The sequence below is a fragment of the Microdochium trichocladiopsis genome (assembly GCF_020744255.1).
Source record: "Microdochium trichocladiopsis strain MPI-CAGE-CH-0230 chromosome Unknown B0I36scaffold_9, whole genome shotgun sequence".
In the NCBI taxonomy this organism is placed as follows: Eukaryota; Fungi; Ascomycota; class Sordariomycetes; order Xylariales; family Microdochiaceae; genus Microdochium; species Microdochium trichocladiopsis.
Genome location: NW_025763552.1, coordinates 1,393,715 through 1,410,463, shown reverse-complemented (window position 1 = coordinate 1,410,463; position 16,749 = coordinate 1,393,715). Strand labels below are relative to the sequence as shown.

The following is a 16,749-nucleotide window of genomic DNA, read 5'->3' as shown; positions in this document are numbered from 1 at the left end:
CTTTAAGCTTTCTGACTGCGGCAAAATGCAATTGCTGACGATGCTTACTTGGAGACCCGGAGGTCTCTGTCTTCCAGCTCGTCGCTCGAAGAGGAGAAGAGGAGTGGGTCACGAGACTGGAGCAAATTACCGCCAACGAATTTGGATATGCCGAACTATCATTTTTTGCATTTTCTGCCTCGTATAGATGCGATGTAACCCAGCGGAGGCCAGTACGTCCGTCACGATCCGGCCTCCGGGATCAAACTTGGGCCGGGAGTTGCGGGGCTCTCCACCACGGCGCGAAGTCTGGGGCCCAACTGTTACCAGGAATCATGGTTTTCTGTTCTGTGAGGTGGACTCTAAGCAATACAGACTCCGTGACCGACCTGTTTCTAGGCCTGAGAGTAAAGTTGTCTAAAGAACCATGCAGCAGCCTTAGACATATTGGATGCAAAGAAATATGGTCGTTATGGCTGCTCGAAGCACTGCTAAGATCTAAAACAACTGCCGGGTTAATGCAGGTTGTTGGGTCCACAAGAACTGGCAAGCCCCCAGTATTGCATGGCCTATTGCATCCTTCTTCCAGCGCATCACGCTGAGCGCCCCCAACAAGGAAACGAGCCAACCCGCCATTGTCTTGGCTGAAATCTTCACAATCAGTGTACAACAGGTGGCGAGCTGGTACAACAAAATCTTGCATGATCTGTAACTTCTATTTCCTGCTCGCTTCCAGTTGGCAATGAGTAAAGCTGCGAGTGGCTGCAGAAGACGATAGAAACCCAGTGCCATTCAACTCCAATCAGACCGTCTGCCAGCTACGAAGCCATTCCCCCTTAGTCCCCCTTCGAGCAAATACGCAGTCACGAGCACGACTCACTGCTTCGGGGCAGCATCCTCAGAGGGGACCTGGTGCACCTTTGAAACGGTACCCGTCTTCTCGTCCGTCTCCAGGCCCTCCAGGGTGCGCGTCTTGCCATAGATGGCGAGAAACTTGTCGTCAATCTCCTCGAGGGACAGGCCCTTGGTCTCGATCCAGAAGTACGCGACAAAGGCGACCTCGAGGACGTTCCAAGCGCCGTTGATCATGTAGAACTTCCAGCCGATGGCGGCAAAGGCGAACGGGAAGGCAAACACGATGAGCAGGCCGAAGCAGTTGCCCAGGAGCTCCATGAGGCCGACGCCCAGGACGCGCATGTTGTAGTTCATGATCTCGGGCGGGTAGAGCATGATCAGAGGGGTCCAGGCCAGGCTGTAGACGCCTTGGAACAGGAAGATGCTGGCGACGGTGCCGTAGATGCCCGACAGGTTCCCGGAGGTTCCGTAGACTGGAAGATTCGGATCCATTTGGTCAGCTGCTGGAGGGAGATCAGGGCTTGGGGGTTGAACTTGAAGAGTTTGAACTTACCGGCTGTAAGTGCACCAACGACGAAGAGGAGGACGACCATGCCAGAGTTGCTGATGATTGCGATCTTCTTGCGGCCAAACTGATCCAGCATTCTAGTGCCGATGATGGACACGACGAGACACCAGGCGTTCAAAACGATTGTCTGCCAGAGAGAAGAAAATTGTCAGTTGAGAAATTAAAAGGGGCTTTCATTTTCATGAGGAGAGCAAAGGGGTAGATCGGGGATGGCCTTACAATTTCAAGTTGCGTGTTGGAATCCGTGATGCCCGCGTTGGTCAGCATGTCACCGAGGTAGAAGCTGACGACGTTGTTTCCGGACAGCATGGCGCACACAGAGGCCGACAGGACCAGGATGAGCCGCATGCGCAGGTCGGGGGTCTTGGCAATGTGCTTGAGGGTGACCTGCCGTCCCTCGGTGCGCTCAAACTCCTTGGCGTCCATGATCTCCTGGTAGGCGGCCAGGGTGTCGGGGTGGGCAGAGTCGCCGTCCGAGTTCATGAGCGCGAGGACCTGGAGAGCCTCCTCGTTGCGGTCCTGCATGATGAGCCAGCGTGGGGATTCCGGGACGACAAAGAGGAAGCCCAGGGCCAGGATGCTGAAGAGAGCCTGCAGCGCCGAGGGCAGTCTCCACGCCCAGGTCGAGTCCATCTTGGAGGTGCCGTAGGTGATGCCGGCCGCGAGGAAGCCGCCGACGTAGTACAGGTCGCCCAGCAGGCCGACACCCCAGCCGCGCCACTTGACGGGGAGCGTCTCGGCGGTGTAGGCCGTGGCGGCAATCATGGAAAAGGTGATGCCAAAGCCGATGAACATGCGCGAGACCACCCACATGGGCACGTTCTGGGCGGCGGCCTGGAGGATGGCGCCAAAGATGGTAAACAGCGAAGCCCATCGCAGCGACCTCCGCCGGCCGTAGCGGTTGGCAATCGGTCCGGCCACAAAGGCCGAGACGATGCCGCCCAGCCAGACGGCGGTGGTGTTGAGGGCCTTGGTCGCCGTGTTCAGGACAAAGTAGTCGCTGTAGCTGGGCAGCTCATTGAGCGACTGCCTACACCACACGTTGCATTAGCATCCAGGGGCCTCGGGGAGACAAGGGTTGACAAGGGGTGTGGAAACAGAGCAGTTCATGTCTATTGACGTACATCATGGAGCCATCATAGCCCTTGGTCGTCGAGGTGACGCATGCTGCACCCACCACCATGAATGCCGTGACGGCCGAGGACTTGGGAAGCCATTGGTGGAGCGAGGCGCGGTTGGCAGTGGAAGCCATGATTGGAGAAAGATCCAAAGCAGGGAGGAGGCAAAAGTGGAGGGGATGGAGGACAGGCGGCTAGACAGTGGCCCAGAGGTGGTGCATGCCCTCGACGTTTTATGCACTCGACAGCCGCTCGCGGACGAGTTGCTCGTGAAGATGGCGATAGCGAGGCCTGGCGTGGCGTTGCAAGCAGGTCGGCGGCCTTATCTGGGCATCCCAAGCAACTAATTCTGGGGTACATAAGAGATCCGTAGTGGTGGGTGCGAGTGAGTGTGTGTGCGTGAGTGCGTTCGAGTGTATGTGTGCCTGCCCTGCCCTTCCTCCTGTATCTCGACTCCATCTCCGGACCCTAGCCATCCATGCACGTCTATCTGGGCCCGTTCCCTCTGGTCGGAACCCGGGGCCGCATCCGAGCCAAAAGCTTGACGACACGGCTTGCTTTCCCGAATCGCGCGCGGGTTTTGGTCGTGCGTGGGGCATGCTAGCGCTGAGGGTTTCGCGACGGAATTGGTGGCCAGGATATGGTCCCAGGGCGATAGAGCCGCCCATCTTTTTTCCCGTCGCGTAAACCACCCCACTAGTGTAGTGCTAGGTCTGGCCGCGCCAGCGATTGGGGCCGGAGCAAGTGCTACTGCACGTGCCGGGGACATGGGGTATTCTTGGGGTGGGTGGTCCCGTGGGCTTTCCCGAGTGTCTGGCTCGAGGCGGGCTTGGACCTGATAACAACTTTGAGCGAATGGGGTTTGAGGGTTTCACCATTGAGTTGTGTGTAAGTGTTCGTTACACAGCTCGGACTTCTTCGTCTTGTTCCACTTTCGGGATGCCAGTACTGCTTAGCAATGAATGGCCGCATGCACGCGTTCCTGTAAATTTTGTTGCTTTTACATGGAAATGCGCAGAGCATGCCATGCAATGAATTATGTCGAGATAGGCAGATAGCCAATTCCTGGCTCATTAACTCCTTTACCATTCTTTAACACATCAGACGCTATTTACGGAGTGCTCAAAGCAACTATACAGGCCATCCCATCACTGTGAAATGATGACAACAGGTCGACTACTGCTCCCAACCACGGCCACGGCCTCGATCTCGACAAGGAACGCGTCGCCAATCGGGCTCGTCGTGACCAGCGTGTTGGACGGCCTGATCTTTTCACACCCAAAGACCCAGCCATGGGCCTCGCTGACCTCCTCGCAGTCCTCCTCGTTGCGGACCATGACCCTGGTGCGGACGATGTCCGCCGTGCTGCCGCCCAGCGCCTTGACCGAGCGGGCGATGATGTCGAGGATGGCCGTCGTCTGGCAGCGTGCCGACTTGCCGCCAATGGCGGCCATGCTGTCGGTGAGAGGGGGAGGAGGGTTGGCCGTTGTGCCAGATACTCGAATTACATTGCCGACCCTCACGGCTCGGGAGTAGCCCTGTTCATCATGACGGACGGTGAGAAATCTCGAATAAGTTTGGCTGGGCCAATAAAAGGAGAGAAAAGGGGAAGGGCTTACTGCTATGGGTTCCCACTTGCTCCCGGTGTGGTACTCGATCCTGGACCCCTGGGCAACGGCCTCCTCCAGAGCCTTGATCCTGTCCGCCGAACCGTGGATATGGTGGCTCAGGTCCCCGGACGCGGTTAGGAATGGGGGCCGGCGATACTCGTCGCCGTTGTCGCCGGGGATGTCTGCCAGGGCCTCCTGGGCCTTGGAGATGAGGCTGACGTCGTCCTGGTCCAGGGAGAAGGAGAAGGCGCTGAGGTTGCTGGCCGTGTACTTGTCCGACTCGGGCGTGAGGCGGCTGCCGACAATGACGGCCTTGACGACGGGTATGTCGAGGACCCAGCGGGTGGCGACGGCGGGAATGGACACTTTGTGCTTGCCAGCCACGGCCGCGAGGGCCTGGAGGACCCCCTGGAAGGCAGCCCAGCCGCCGGCCGCGCGGATGAAGCGCAGGTACTTGCGGAGGCTCCAGTTGAGGGCCGCCTCGTCGGTGGGCTCGGGGGCGCCAACCCACTTCTCGCTGAGGTAGCCGCCGAGCAGCGTCCCGTAGGCCAGGATGCCGACGCCGTGCTCGGCACACACGGCGCCTAGCCGGCCCCTCACCAGCCGCCGGTCGATGACGGAGCAGCTGACCTGGTTGGTCGCGATGCGGTAGCCCGAGCGCAGCAGCAGCTCCAGGTGCGCCGCGTCCGTGTTGGTCAGCCCGACGGCGCCGAGCTTGCCCTGGTCGGCCATCTTCTGCAGGTGCGCCAGGTTCTGCAGGTACGTGTCGTCCGTGTAGTCCCAGATGTGGTACTGCATCAGCGCGATGCGCTTCTGCCCCATCCGTGACAGCGCAAGGTCCACGGCAGCCTCGGCGTGCTCAAACGTCGTGATGCCGTTCTCTTGCGGGCACCACTTGGTAAAGGCCGTGATGCTGCGGGGGTCGACTGCTGGCCTGCCGTTGTACTTCCCGATCACCAGCTCTGCATCGCCGTAGTGGTCTGCCATGTCAAAGCAAGACAGCCCCGATGCGATCCTGAACGTTTTTTTGGATGCACACGGTCAGTTACTGTACTGTCAGGCGCACCCACCATGCTGCGTCGCTCATGATGCCAGATTCCAAAAGAGTTCTTACAGCGAGTCCATTGCCTTCGCGGCGTTGGGGATGTCGACCTTCATGTCGGCGAGCTGCCACAGCCCGTTGATCATGCGGGGGATCTCGATATCCCCCGCAATCGTTGTTCGCTCCATGGTGGTCGACATGTTCGATCAGCTTGTGTGTGTGCAGTATGCCTTTCTGCCCGTCGTCGTTGTGGCGCCCGAGAAACCCATGCGTCGGCTCAACTATCATGTGACACTTTATACATGGTCAAATGGCGACTTCTGCAACATGAGGTCGTCCGTGAGACCCGCGCATCAGCGGGCCGTCGAGAACACGGAAGCGCAAAGCGGAACCAAGCCCAGCCCCATGCCCCCGTAGTCGGCCTGGTCGAGCCGCTGTGCCCTTGATTGGCTGCCCAGTTGGCGACGGGGTTTTGCCCCAAATTTGGCGACGGCATTGGCTTGACTCATCGGTGCTGCGGCGGACAGGGCACGCTAATCAGTCCAGGGTCCTTATTCCGTAAGGCGAGGGGAGGGGGGCCGGGAACACAGATCCGGTGGGTCAGATACCGCTAACCCGGGCTGGTCTTTTAGCGTCGATACGACTGGGCTGCTACTCAAAAGCTTACACAAAGGCTTGTGTGTACCACCTCTTAGGCGCGCGGCGGGCTGGCTCTTATTCCCAGTGCCACAATTACGGAACCTTTGGCTCACACTAACTGGCTTGAAGACGTCTTTGCACATGTTATAGATTAAGTCCACGTAACTAATGGTAAAGGGTGTATTCGAGAAAGCCGTCATCTAAATACAGGATGGTGACATCTCTCTCTGACATCAATAAGGAATCACGCCTGCAAGCTTCAGCAGCTTGTCCGTCATCTCCGGCCTCTCGAGGGGGCCGTCCCGGTTCCGGGGATCACGAGAACCGTCCGGGAGATAGACTACATTTGGGCGGGCGACAATGTACTGGTGCGGCCAGTGGGTGGTGCTGCTGTAGGACTCGAAGGCCTGCCTCTTGAGTTCGAGCTGGTCGGCGCTGGCGAGGCTGGCCGGGACGTACGTGGCGTACAGGGCTGTCCGGATCTGGCTGCTCTTCTCGGTGGGCTCGCTGCCGTAGTGGATGGTGCGGCTGTCCCACATGACCATGTCGCCGACCTCGAGGCAGACCTTGTGCGGGTGCACGCCGCGGGCGGCGAACCAGTCGAGCTGTTCCCGCGAGAAGACGTGCACGTCCTTCATGGGCAGCCACGACTCGCGGGTCGTCTGCGTGTCAAAGAACTCCTCGTTGAGCTTGTGCGAGCCCGGGAACACGACCAGCCCGCCGTCCTCCGGGCCCGAGGGGGACAGCGCCATGAGGCCCTGGACGCAGTGCACCCCGCGCCGCATCGGGCTCTGGTCAATGTGCTCCCACGTCGGGCGGCGGGGGACGTCCTTGCGGTTTGGAAATGTCAGGTTCATGGCGTCGAAGCTCACGAGCAGCTCGTCGGTGCCCCAGAGCTTGGCAAAGGCCCCCAGCACCCCGAGCTCCTGCCGCGCGTCCCAGAAGAACTTCTCGTGGCTCACGCAGTAGTACGCGTACGCCTTGATGCTGTTGGTCATGGGCAGGTTCTTTTCGACCCACGTCTCCGGGTCGTTCATGTCGAGGTCCCCCGGGAACGACTTGATCCACTCGTATGCCTTCTCCTGGTACCCGACCGCCCGCTCGCGGGGGATCGCGCCCTTGATGATGGCGAAGCCATTCTCCGCCAGCTCGGCCCGGAAGTCTGGGTAGTCGGTGCTGACGAGGTTGGGGAAGGGCGAGGGGATGGTGAAGTTGGACTCTGCGGGTGCTGCCTTGGAGACTGGCGGCGCCGTGCGGGTGTCGTGCTCTTGCAGGAGTGCGCCGGGAGCCATGCTGTCCAAAATGTATATGTGCGTGTAGGTGTCGACTTGTCTGTCAGAAGAGAAAGAGATTCGTTATCGTGGTTTTTGCTGTGTTGTACTTTGGTTTGAATTGGAGTAGTTTAATTGTAGTTGTTGATGTCGTTCAACTTGGACAATCGTCCTTCTCCAGCGTGGGCCTCGGCCAGCGCCGGATACTTATCCTCTCCGCCCCGTATATCCCGTCGCGAAGGCGGTCCCCACACACACACCCACACACATACTAACGTACAGACAGTGTCTACTTTAGGTACATTGTTACACAGCGTGCCCGAAGCCGCTAGCCCAGCAAACCCCAGATCGGCCCAGGAATCGTGCCACCCAGCTCAAAACGATTGAATCCCGATGGACTTCCCATAGCAGGCTTCCAACTATTGGCTCAATGGACCTGCCAGGCTCGCAATACAAGCAGATCTTTCGCTATTATGAAGTGGCAAAAAAAGCTCAGAGCAGGACTAGACCAGGCCAATCGGAATCCTTCAGGTCCTCCCAGTCCGCCGCCTCGCCCTCGTTAGACCGTCGCCAAAGCTCGTCCAGCAGGTTGTGCGCGGCGGAGACATTGCCAAACCCGACCGTCGTCTCCATGATCTTGAGCCGGTACTCGACCGTCAGGCGGTTCGGCTTGGTCACGCTGCCGACGCCGGCCATGAACAAGGGGAACAGGAGGTGCGCCTCGACCTCGGACCCGGGGCGGATGAGCGAAATCGCCGAGAGGATGTTGTTGGCCGCCTTGGTGATCTGCGGGTCGCCGTTGGGCAGCTTCCTCGTGATCTGGCTCAGCCGCAGGATCAGCGCCCACTGCGTGGCAAACGCCGCGGCGCGTATCTCGGCCAGGTACCTGCTGCTGCTGCTGCGGCCGCGGCCGGCGGCGTCTTCTTCTTCCTCCGGCGGGGTCCAGCTCTGGATCGTGAGCTCCACGTCCTGGGCGCGCATCTGCAGGTCCTCGGGCGGGCTCAGGCCCAGGCCGACGTCTTTGCCGAGCTGGCTGATGGACGGCAGGATGCCGTAGAGCCCCGCCGCGGCCCCGAATAAAGGGTGGATGCTGGTGTCACTGGACAGGCCGCCGCTCTCGAGCAGCAGCATCGCGGGCACGTCGTCAGACGTCGCGCTCGTCACGCAGCACAGGTAGTTGTACAGCTCGAGCATGGCCTGCAGAGGCTGCTCGCCCAGCGAGTCCGAGTCGAGGTGGTCAAGCAGGGCCTTGGCGCCGAACAGGTGCAGAGCCCAGGTCCTGGAGTTGCCCTCGCACATCTGCGAAGAAAGTGATCAGTCCCCATGACGTTTTGATAATTTACCGCACTGGTAGCATTTGCGGGCGAGGGTGTTGTCATTCGTACCTCGGTCAAACACAAAAGTAGAGTCGTGACTAGCCCTCCTTCGGGGGAATCGGGATACACGAGGTCGCTCCGTAAGGCCTGCAGGGCCAGGCTTCGATGAAGCAGGAGGTCCTGTTTGAACACGGGATAGACCCGGGCAAGATGGCACGCGGACAGGGCGAGCAGGGCATGGCGGACCATGGCGTTCTCGATGACCATGGGCACCACATATCGGAGGAAGGGGTTCTCCTCGTCCTGGACGACGACCAGAGCCCGGGCCACGGACTGCAGGAAGTGGTTCAGCAGGTGGCGCTGGCCAAACGACCAGTCCTTAAGCGAGAAGGGCGTGATGCCCGTCAGGTTGTTCAGTGCGGTGGGCGGCAGGAATGTGGCCAGCCCTGCCTCGTCGTCGGTCGCGCACGGGATGGGCAGGTCGACCAAGGCGGCGCTGTTGGCGAGGTTGGCGAGCTCGTTGCGCCGCGACTTGTGCTCGTTCTCGATGAGGTTGATCCAGTCCACAAACTGCGTCGACAGGATGTGGTCTTCAAACACATCGGCCACGGCCGAGGCCCACTCCGGCGATGCATCCTCTCCGGGCTGGAATGCGGCGGCGGCGGCGGCGAGGTTACCGCTGTTGCCATCGCCGTTGCCGTCGCCGCCGGGCGGCCCGGGATGGTGATCGGACGGAGGCAGTCTCCGAGAGTCATGTGCGGCGTGCTCGTCGTCTGCGGTGCCGTTGCCGAGGATCACCATGCTGCTGCTGCTGCTGCGCGAGCAACACTCGAGGTTGAGGCGCTGGCAGTCGCCGCACACGGGCAGCTGCTCATCGCACTTCTTGCGCCTCCGCCGGCAGTTCAGGCATCCCGCCCTGGACCTCGTGTGGCCCGTCTTGGGCGGGCGCCGCCGGGCGACATCGGCTGCCGAGGCCGGGACGGCGGCCGGGTCGTCCTCGCCGTAGGAGCACGGCAGCGACAGCCTCTTGCAGCGTGTACAGGGCCGCCCCTTGCTGCAGAGAGTCTTGACGGCGGCGCAGACGTGACACGCAGTCCGCTTGCGGCCCATCAAGGAAGCCCAAGAAGCCCGGTGTCCTGACCCCTAACTCCAGACTCCAGTGCCGCCGTGCTCGGGCCGGCCGCCGAGTCAGGCCGTGTCGGACGTACGCGCGCGGGGGGCCAAGGGGGAGCGGAGGAAACCGCACAGTACGTACGTACAGGGGCACAGGCGGAATGGGCCAAGAGGCTCAGCTGTCGCGAGGATATGTCAAAGGGGGCCCTCTGCTGCGCGCGCGGCTTCAGCCCAAGGGAAAAGGTGTCGCTGCCCAGGCGGCCACGGCCGCAAATGTGCCAGGAGTCATGCGGCTTTGCACGGTAGGCGGGGGCCCTTCCGACGCCGAATTAGCGCAGGATGATAGCGTGCGTCGCTCGGTGGGGACAGACCTCCAGTGACAGTTGTCTCGGAGCGGACCAGGGAAAGGTAGGTAGGGGACCCTGAATGGAGGGGTTTAGGTCAGGGTTGGGCACGCCCTGCAGACGCGACGGCCTAAGCAGCTTGACGACGGCTTTAGTTGCCGCCAGCTTCGTCTATCCACCGCTCTCTGCAGTGTCAGTCGGGAAACGGAACCACGATAGCACATTACGTACAGTATCATCATGCCTGGGCCCCGGATCTCTTCTATCACACTACAGTCAGTGGGCCTTCCGGGTGCCTGCAGAAGGCCTCGAGGTCTCCTTATAAGGGCTCGGAAGGCGGCGATGGATGGTTCTTGATGAGGCGTGCAGCGCGTCTCCGTCGGAACTCTCGACCTTTCCTATCTCATTAGAAATCAGTGCCCTCCCTGGCCTTCAGTCGCCCACTCGTGTTACCAGTTTTTCATCGAGCGATCGTTCCCGATAAGCAGTCATGATTGACGGAAAGTTCTCCCACAACAACACCGTCCCTCCCACGGCGGAAAAGGTGTTCGACCTCTTCTCGCTGAAGGGAAGGACTGCCATCATCTCGGGCGGTGGAGCCGGCATCGGCTACGCTGTCGCTCAGAGTCTTGCCGAGGCCGGGGCCAACGTGGCCATCTGGTACCAGAGCAACAAGTCCGCGCCAGAGAAGGCCAAGGCCATCGAGGCAGAGTATGGAGTAAAGTGTATGCCTCTTGACAACCCCGACCCTCCCGCTGGGCAGGCCGGCAGTCTGTTTCTCGACTGACAAAGAGATGTGAATCCATCTAGGCCGCGCTTACCAGGTCAACGTGACGGACGCCGAGGCGGTCGAGGCCGCCATCCTGGAGCAGACCAAGGATTTCAACGGCAGACTGGACGTGTTTGTCGCCAATGCGGGAATCCCCTGGACCGAGGGCCCCGTCATCTCGGGCAGCCTTGAGCTCTACAGGAAGGTCATGGCGATCAACCTTGATGGCGTCTACTTTTGCGCCCGTGCAGCGGGCCGCATCTGGAAGCGGCAGCAGGTCGAGGGCACCGACATGATGGGCCGCAAACTCGAGAACTACAGCTACGGCAGCTTCATTGCGACCGCCAGCATGAGCGGCCACATTGCCAACATTCCGCTCGTCCAAACCGCGTACAACTCGTCCAAGGCTGCTGTTATCCACATGTGTAAGATGCCCCTCTCCATCATTCAGGATCCTGGTGTGTATTCCATGCAGTAGGGCCGGCCCCAGGTCTGACCTTGAGATAGGCCGATCGCTGGGCACCGAATGGTGCCAGTATGCGCGAGCCAACGCGGTATCCCCCGGCTACATCGACACCGAGATTTCCACCTTCGCGTCGGCCGAGACGAAAAGCACCTGGAAACACAAGATTCCCATGGGGTAAGTTCGGAAAAGAGCAGGCACGATTATGCCATTTTTGGCTGGTCCGGTCGGCTGACCAAGATAATACAGACGAGAGGGTGCTCCCCACGAACTCAAGGGCATTTATCTGTTCCTCGCTTCGGACGCGTCGAGTTATGTGACGGGTGCTGATCTGGTCATCGACGGAGGCTACACTTGTGTTTGAGACAAAGCTGCATCGGAGACTCGGGGGAAAAGGATAAGGGACTCGCAGTACCAGAAAAGCATGCATTGACTGCGTGACGCAACAAAAACAGGACAGCAGTTCAAGTGACTGCGATCAATCACGGCAGCAGTTCAAAATTGGGCGAGACCTCAACCGATAAGCCTGCGGACACGCATAGCCCTAGAAGTGTACATCCATTGCGGTAAATATGGAGACGATTATAAAGCCACAAGAACGCACTTAGGGAAAAAGCCTAATTCGTCTGGTTACACTCATACATTTAGCAGACGGAGGCAATTTAGGTCACTCTTCTGTCAACTTAGAAGAATAGGTTTTATGATAAGAAATGTCAAAATACATTCGAGACTTTTCCGAATTTTCTTTTCTGGTATAGCATCCAACTCAGTTCAATGTGCGGTCCCTCCTTTTTTCAGCAGTGATGATCCTGACATGAGCGGTTATAATCCTCGCATGGATAATATTCCTTTGGAGTTGTCTCTGTGGCCGGGATATTAACTTGGCCCGGCATCGTGACTGCTACCTACGTTCACAGATGCTGATTCGCCATGATCAAGCGTACCTGATGTGGTGACCTCTCTGGAATGCCTGGATATCGAAATCACAGAAGTTGCGGGTGGCTGTCCTCTGGGTTCGTGCATTCCCAAGTGCGCATGGGATTAACCAGCACAGCTGGGGAACCAGTGAGGGACAAGCCGTAGGTTGTCTCTTCTCTGGCAATATCACGCAGCCAGCAGCATGCAACTCAACAAGCTCGCTTTGAGACTGTCGATCACGCCGTTAAAAATAAGACCAAGGCGACATTGGAGGCGGCGATAGAAACCTCATCGACCGCCGCCTTTTTCCGGCAACTTCACCTCCAGACAACGGTCGGAGGCTCGACAACGACAGGAAGGGTCAAGCACCATAGAGCTCGTTCAGGACATGAAAGAAACGACGCGGGCAAAACGTGATCCATGATATTACGGTTCCGCTGCCTATCGTATACAGAGATCATTAGCACCCCTTCTCCAAGTCATCCGGCGCACCAGTCTTGGCCGGGACCCCGTCTCCAAACACGCGCACCACGCCGCCGCCCGTGCTGTTGTCCCACACCGGCCAGTCCACGGCCGCGAGGCCCTCGACGCCGTCGCGCGCAAACGCCAGCCAGGCGTCCTGCATCGCGTGGCTCGTCTCCCACTCGAGCTCGGTCGAGTTGCCGCGGTAGTTGGCGTGCGTGCCAAAGAGCAGCGGGATCTCGCTCTGGTGGTAGGCGCCCTGCCAGGGGCGAGGGGCGATGTTGCTGAAGTTGCCGGCGTAGAGGTAGCGGTAGGTGGGGAGGTCGAGGTTGGCGCGGTTGCTGTGGAGGTCGATGGAAGTCAGCTTGGCAGGGCCACTACCACTCAATGGGAGAGGCACTCAGATCACAGAGAGGCAAGCAAGACTTACATGGCAGATCTGTGGGCTGGGCACAGGAAGATGCGCTGGATGAGGGCATCGGCCTGGACCTCGTTGATGCCGTTCTCGCCCCAGAGGCCGAGCCAGTCGCCCGTGTTGGTGCCGAGGATCAGGGGCTGCATTCCGTATATTAGTACTCATTTTCCCCGGTTCTCACCTGTCACACTATAGCTCGACACAAATGTTGTAACTTACAATCTTGGCAATGCCCACCGTCTCGGCGCGGTCCTTGAAATTTTCAAACACCGTCACGTTGTCGTAAAACGGGGCAAACGACAGCGCCGGCGTGCCACGGCTGCGGCTCCACTCGGCGCGGAACGCCTCGATCTTGTCGTATGGCACTTTGCGCATACACGCCAGCTCGGCCTGCGGATCGTCCTCGAGCCCGCCACAGCCGACATTCTTGGCGACAAAGGTAAAGTTGGAGTAGGACGCCGGCGCGGTGGCGTGGAGCAGCTCGAACACGCCCTCGCTGCCCGAGTCCTGGATCAGGCATTTGACGATCGGGTCCTCGGGGTACGCGTAGCTGTAGGACGCGACGGACATGGCGCCCGCGGACTGTCCCCAGAGGACCATGCGCTCTGGGTCGCCGCCGAACGAGGCAATGTTGGCGTGCACCCACTGCACGGCGAGGCGCTGGTCCTGGAGGCCGAGGTTGTGGCCCCGGAGAGGGAGGGCAGCGGACGAGGGGAAGCCGAAGAAGCTGACGCGATAGTTGAATACGACTACTATGTGAGACTGTGTGCGCTGCACCCATTGCGTCGGGTTCTGGTAGGGGATGTCCTGGCCGCCGGTGGTGAAGGAGCCGCCGTAGATGTAGATGAGGACGGGCAGCTTGCTGTGCGGGCTCATGTCGCGGCGGGACGGCGTGAAGACGGATAAGGTCAGGCAGTCCTCGCTGGTGGCACCCGTGCGGTTGAGGCCCTGGAGGTTGAACTGGTTCACGTCGCGGATGTACAGGTTTGCGTTCCAGTTCTCGAGAATCTGCGGGCAGCTGGGCGGGAAGCGCGACGCGTCGAGCACCCCGTTGCGTTTCTCTGCAGGCTGGGGCGCGGCAAAGCGAAGGTCGTCGAGCGGCGGCTTGGCATAGGGGATGCCTGAGAACTGACGGACGCCTGGGAAACCATTGGGAATGGCGCCGTGGACCTTGCCCTCGTTGGTGCGGACAAGCAGGTTGCTCTGGCAGCTCGGCGAGGCGGTGACCACGTCACAGCTCGAGAAGGCGGCCAGCACGGCCAACAGCAGCGAATGACCACGCATGTTAAGAACAAAGGCACGGGCTATCGTTGTCTGTGTAGTGATCACAGCTCAGGACACGGGGAAGTGGAGAGAACCAGGTGCTCGGGATAGAGCCCTACGAACCGTGGGGGGGAGCACGTTGGACACTGAGCCGGTCTATTCTATATGACGTCTCGCGGAGCAATTCCCGGAGAGTAGCGCCCGGCGGTTGCCGTCAAGGCAAGGTCTGTACGCCTCGGCCCCAGAATATGGCACGAACCCCGACTTTTCTGGGCCGGGGAACAAGACAACAGATGCTCCCCTGTTCCCACTCTCGGGCCTAGTGTCGCTTCTGGGACTTTGGTGCCGGCACTAGCACCCACAACACCTCCACTTGCGGGCAGGAACCCCGCAGGAGATACAGCACGAGGTCTGCACATGGCCCGGTGAGTGGGTGCGGTGCGGGTCTGCCAGGTGTCTTTAACCCGACCGTGGTCTTGGTGTTGGGTGAGGAGCATTATTAGGTAATGGCCAATGCGGAATCGGCAGGTCAAATTGTTGACCGTGGCAGGACAAGCATCATAGCCCCATCCAGGCGGTGCATGGTTGTGCCTAGGCTGGCCTGTGCATATTGGGTGATCAACTCCTGCTGGAATATAAAGCAGGTGGGCACGGGAGAGGTAGATGCTGCGGAACTTGGATGCGTGCGAAGAGAAAAATCCCCGACTTGTTGTGGATCACGAGGGACCTGCAATCAAGTTTGGCGACAGTCCGGCACGAGTTTGTAAATATGTTGAAAATGAATCACCAACAAGCTACCAAGAAAAGAAAAGAAAAGAAAAAGGACCCTCCGTTACACACACAATCTAGGGCAAAAAAACGACGTGCTCAACCTCCTCATGCTCCCAGCCTGGCGGAGTGCCCACAGCCACCGTCCTCTTCTGATACAGCACATGTTGATCCCCAACCCTAGTTGCGACAAAGTCGCTGCACTCGAAGCAGAGAATCTCGTGGTTCACAGGAAGCCGGACCAGTACCCATTCAAGCGCAGGCAACCTGTGCTCGGCCTCGTCAAGCATCCTCTCCAGCGCGTCAAGATGGGCACCAGCGTCTCCAGCCACGGTCACGGCGGTCCAGAACCAGCGCAGGCTCGCGGGCAGGACTGCGCACAGGTCCAGCTCCGCGCCGGGAGATGCACCGATGCCTACCAGCGCCGCGAGCGGGACGCGCAGCTGCTCGAGCGACGGCATCGCGTCGCGGAGAGAGCCGATGATGCCCTGATCTTCCTTCTCCGAGATGTCTGCCATCTCCGGGTCGAGCCCGGACCCGAAAAGGCGGGCCTCGTACAGCGCGGGCTCGAGCTCGAACCGGCGCAGGTGCGCCGCGTCTGTAGCCGGGTCGCGCAGCGTGTTGCCGTACTGGGCAAAGTCGAGCTTCTCGCGGTCTCGAAAGACTACAAAATGCAGGACCAGGCTCTGCAGGCTGGGGAAGACCAGGAGGACCTCGCGCAGGTCAGCAGCGGACGACCCGCTCGACTTGACCAGGGCGAGATGCTCCAGGTTCGGGTGTGAGCCGTGTGCGGGCGGGAACAGTGCGTTGCCCTTGTCGTCTGGGTTGTCGATGTCCTCATAGTCGTGCTCGTGGTAGTGCTGAGCTCTGGGGTCGGTGAGGTCCATCATAAAGGCATCGTCCGTGCGGGCCTCGTTGAGCCTTTGGACGGATGAGATCGGGGCCCAGTCGAGGGCGGAGGACGAGAAGCTCTTCAGTCCGGGAAAGAAGATCAGCGACACTATAGCCTGGTCTTCGGTTGAGTCTACCTCTTTAGGCCACCTCGTGCTTCCGCCGACCGTGGCCAAAGCGCGGAGCTTGGACAGTGGCAGAGCTTGTATTTGTGTCTGGCCATCTCCGAAATCTGACAGCCCCCCCGAGCATTCGAGACGACGGCCGCAAAAGTTGAAGAGCCGCGACAGCGTGTCGGACTGGTCTAGGTCCCGCTGTAGGAGGGTCAAGGTCTCAAGGTTAGGCGTCAGGACCAGAATCAAGGGGAGGAGCATCGTGTAGCCCTGTGAAGCAAAGTAGTCACACGGTTTATCCAGGCGGGCGTCCTCATGATTGCCACTGCAGTCCCAGGTGCGCTCAAGCAGCCTGTCAAGGGCTCGAGACTGGTACTTGTCCCTCGCGATCTTCCGGACCGTGGGAGAGTAGACCCGCATCATGTCCCGGCTCTTCTCGAGGGTCCATCCATCATACAGGATATGACGTACGTGCTCGCCCAGCGCCGGACGGCTGCAAAAAACAGCAAGAAGGTTGTGCGAACCGTGCACTAGGCGCCGATACAGGATGGGCTCGGCAACGCGGCGCAGCCGGTGGGATGCCTGGCATGCGCGCGCAAGTGTCGCTCGCCTGGCCCCGTTTTCTGCCCAATGGCGGTCGCCAAACGTAGTAGAGAGGGCCTCGGCAGGGATGGCGAAGTTTTCAAAGATGTTGACGAAAATCTCGTCAGGGAGGTGTCGTGCATCTGGCATGGTGATATGTACAAGGCCGGTCCGGAACGGGAATTTGGGAATTTTGGCGGTGAGCACGGTGCTTTCTGCTCCAGTCAGGGGGCAGTCAGACCTGGCGTCT

General features: G+C 59.8%; 7 protein-coding genes across 7 annotated transcripts; 1 reads left to right on the top strand and 6 right to left on the bottom strand.

Moving 5' to 3' along the window:
• Nucleotides 1-664: 664 nt before the first annotated feature.
• On the bottom strand, nucleotides 665-2,654 carry B0I36DRAFT_416509 (MFS sugar transporter-like protein; the record flags this gene model as incomplete). The annotated part of the gene is made up of 4 exons (XM_046162077.1): nucleotides 665-1,307; nucleotides 1,388-1,529; nucleotides 1,622-2,432; nucleotides 2,527-2,654. The coding sequence occupies 4 exons, from the start codon at nucleotides 2,652-2,654 to the stop codon at nucleotides 856-858; spliced, it is 1,533 nt and encodes a 510-aa protein (XP_046008365.1). The 3' UTR covers nucleotides 665-855.
• Nucleotides 2,655-3,559: 905 nt separating this feature from the next.
• B0I36DRAFT_274463 (NADP-dependent oxidoreductase domain-containing protein) lies at nucleotides 3,560-5,488 on the bottom strand. The gene is made up of 3 exons (XM_046151354.1): nucleotides 5,245-5,488; nucleotides 4,140-5,145; nucleotides 3,560-4,058 (listed from the first exon to the last, which is right to left on the bottom strand). The coding sequence occupies exons 1-3, from the start codon at nucleotides 5,370-5,372 to the stop codon at nucleotides 3,669-3,671; spliced, it is 1,524 nt and encodes a 507-aa protein (XP_046008364.1). The 5' UTR covers nucleotides 5,373-5,488; the 3' UTR covers nucleotides 3,560-3,668.
• Nucleotides 5,489-6,044: 556 nt separating this feature from the next.
• Nucleotides 6,045-7,103, bottom strand: B0I36DRAFT_250256 (phytanoyl-CoA dioxygenase; the record flags this gene model as incomplete). Its single annotated transcript, XM_046150531.1, has 1 exon — nucleotides 6,045-7,103. One exon carries the CDS (start codon nucleotides 7,101-7,103, stop codon nucleotides 6,045-6,047), a length of 1,059 nt encoding a protein of 352 aa, XP_046008363.1.
• A 78-nt stretch (nucleotides 7,104-7,181) lies between these two features.
• B0I36DRAFT_332065 (fungal-specific transcription factor domain-containing protein) lies at nucleotides 7,182-9,012 on the bottom strand. Its single transcript, XM_046155062.1, has 2 exons — nucleotides 8,468-9,012; nucleotides 7,182-8,381 (listed from the first exon to the last, which is right to left on the bottom strand). The coding sequence occupies exons 1-2, from the start codon at nucleotides 8,663-8,665 to the stop codon at nucleotides 7,575-7,577; spliced, it is 1,005 nt and encodes a 334-aa protein (XP_046008362.1). The 5' UTR covers nucleotides 8,666-9,012; the 3' UTR covers nucleotides 7,182-7,574.
• Nucleotides 9,013-10,345: 1,333 nt separating this feature from the next.
• On the top strand, nucleotides 10,346-11,713 carry B0I36DRAFT_295522 (sorbitol utilization protein SOU2; the record flags this gene model as incomplete). Its single annotated transcript, XM_046151860.1, has 4 exons — nucleotides 10,346-10,580; nucleotides 10,666-11,049; nucleotides 11,132-11,264; nucleotides 11,337-11,713. The coding sequence occupies 4 exons, from the start codon at nucleotides 10,346-10,348 to the stop codon at nucleotides 11,449-11,451; spliced, it is 867 nt and encodes a 288-aa protein (XP_046008361.1). The 3' UTR covers nucleotides 11,452-11,713.
• A 752-nt stretch (nucleotides 11,714-12,465) lies between these two features.
• On the bottom strand, nucleotides 12,466-14,166 carry B0I36DRAFT_251006 (acetylcholinesterase; the record flags this gene model as incomplete). The annotated part of the gene is made up of 3 exons (XM_046150580.1): nucleotides 12,466-12,808; nucleotides 12,898-13,022; nucleotides 13,102-14,166. The coding sequence occupies 3 exons, from the start codon at nucleotides 14,164-14,166 to the stop codon at nucleotides 12,466-12,468; spliced, it is 1,533 nt and encodes a 510-aa protein (XP_046008360.1).
• Nucleotides 14,167-14,708: 542 nt separating this feature from the next.
• On the bottom strand, nucleotides 14,709-16,669 carry B0I36DRAFT_332062 (uncharacterized protein). The gene has a single exon (XM_046155061.1). The coding sequence runs from the start codon at nucleotides 16,647-16,649 to the stop codon at nucleotides 14,991-14,993; it is 1,659 nt and encodes a 552-aa protein (XP_046008359.1). The 5' UTR covers nucleotides 16,650-16,669; the 3' UTR covers nucleotides 14,709-14,990.
• Between the last annotated feature and the right edge of the window lie 80 nt (nucleotides 16,670-16,749).

Excerpts from the sequence above, each read along its gene's own strand:
- B0I36DRAFT_274463 (XM_046151354.1), bottom strand. The coding sequence starts at position 5,372 with ATGTCGACCACCATGGAGCGAACAACGATTGCGGGGGATATCGAGATC. Across the intron at positions 5,146-5,244 it reads GCGAAGGCAATGGACTCGCT|GATCGCATCGGGGCTGTCTT; the intron begins GTAAGAACTCTT and ends AAAAACGTTCAG. Across the intron at positions 4,059-4,139 it reads GCAAGTGGGAACCCATAGCA|GGCTACTCCCGAGCCGTGAG; the intron begins GTAAGCCCTTCC and ends CATGATGAACAG.
- B0I36DRAFT_332065 (XM_046155062.1), bottom strand. The coding sequence starts at position 8,665 with ATGGTCATCGAGAACGCCATGGTCCGCCATGCCCTGCTCGCCCTGTCC. Across the intron at positions 8,382-8,467 it reads TACTTTTGTGTTTGACCGAG|ATGTGCGAGGGCAACTCCAG; the intron begins GTACGAATGACA and ends CTTTCTTCGCAG.
- B0I36DRAFT_332062 (XM_046155061.1), bottom strand. The coding sequence starts at position 16,649 with ATGCCAGATGCACGACACCTCCCTGACGAGATTTTCGTCAACATCTTT.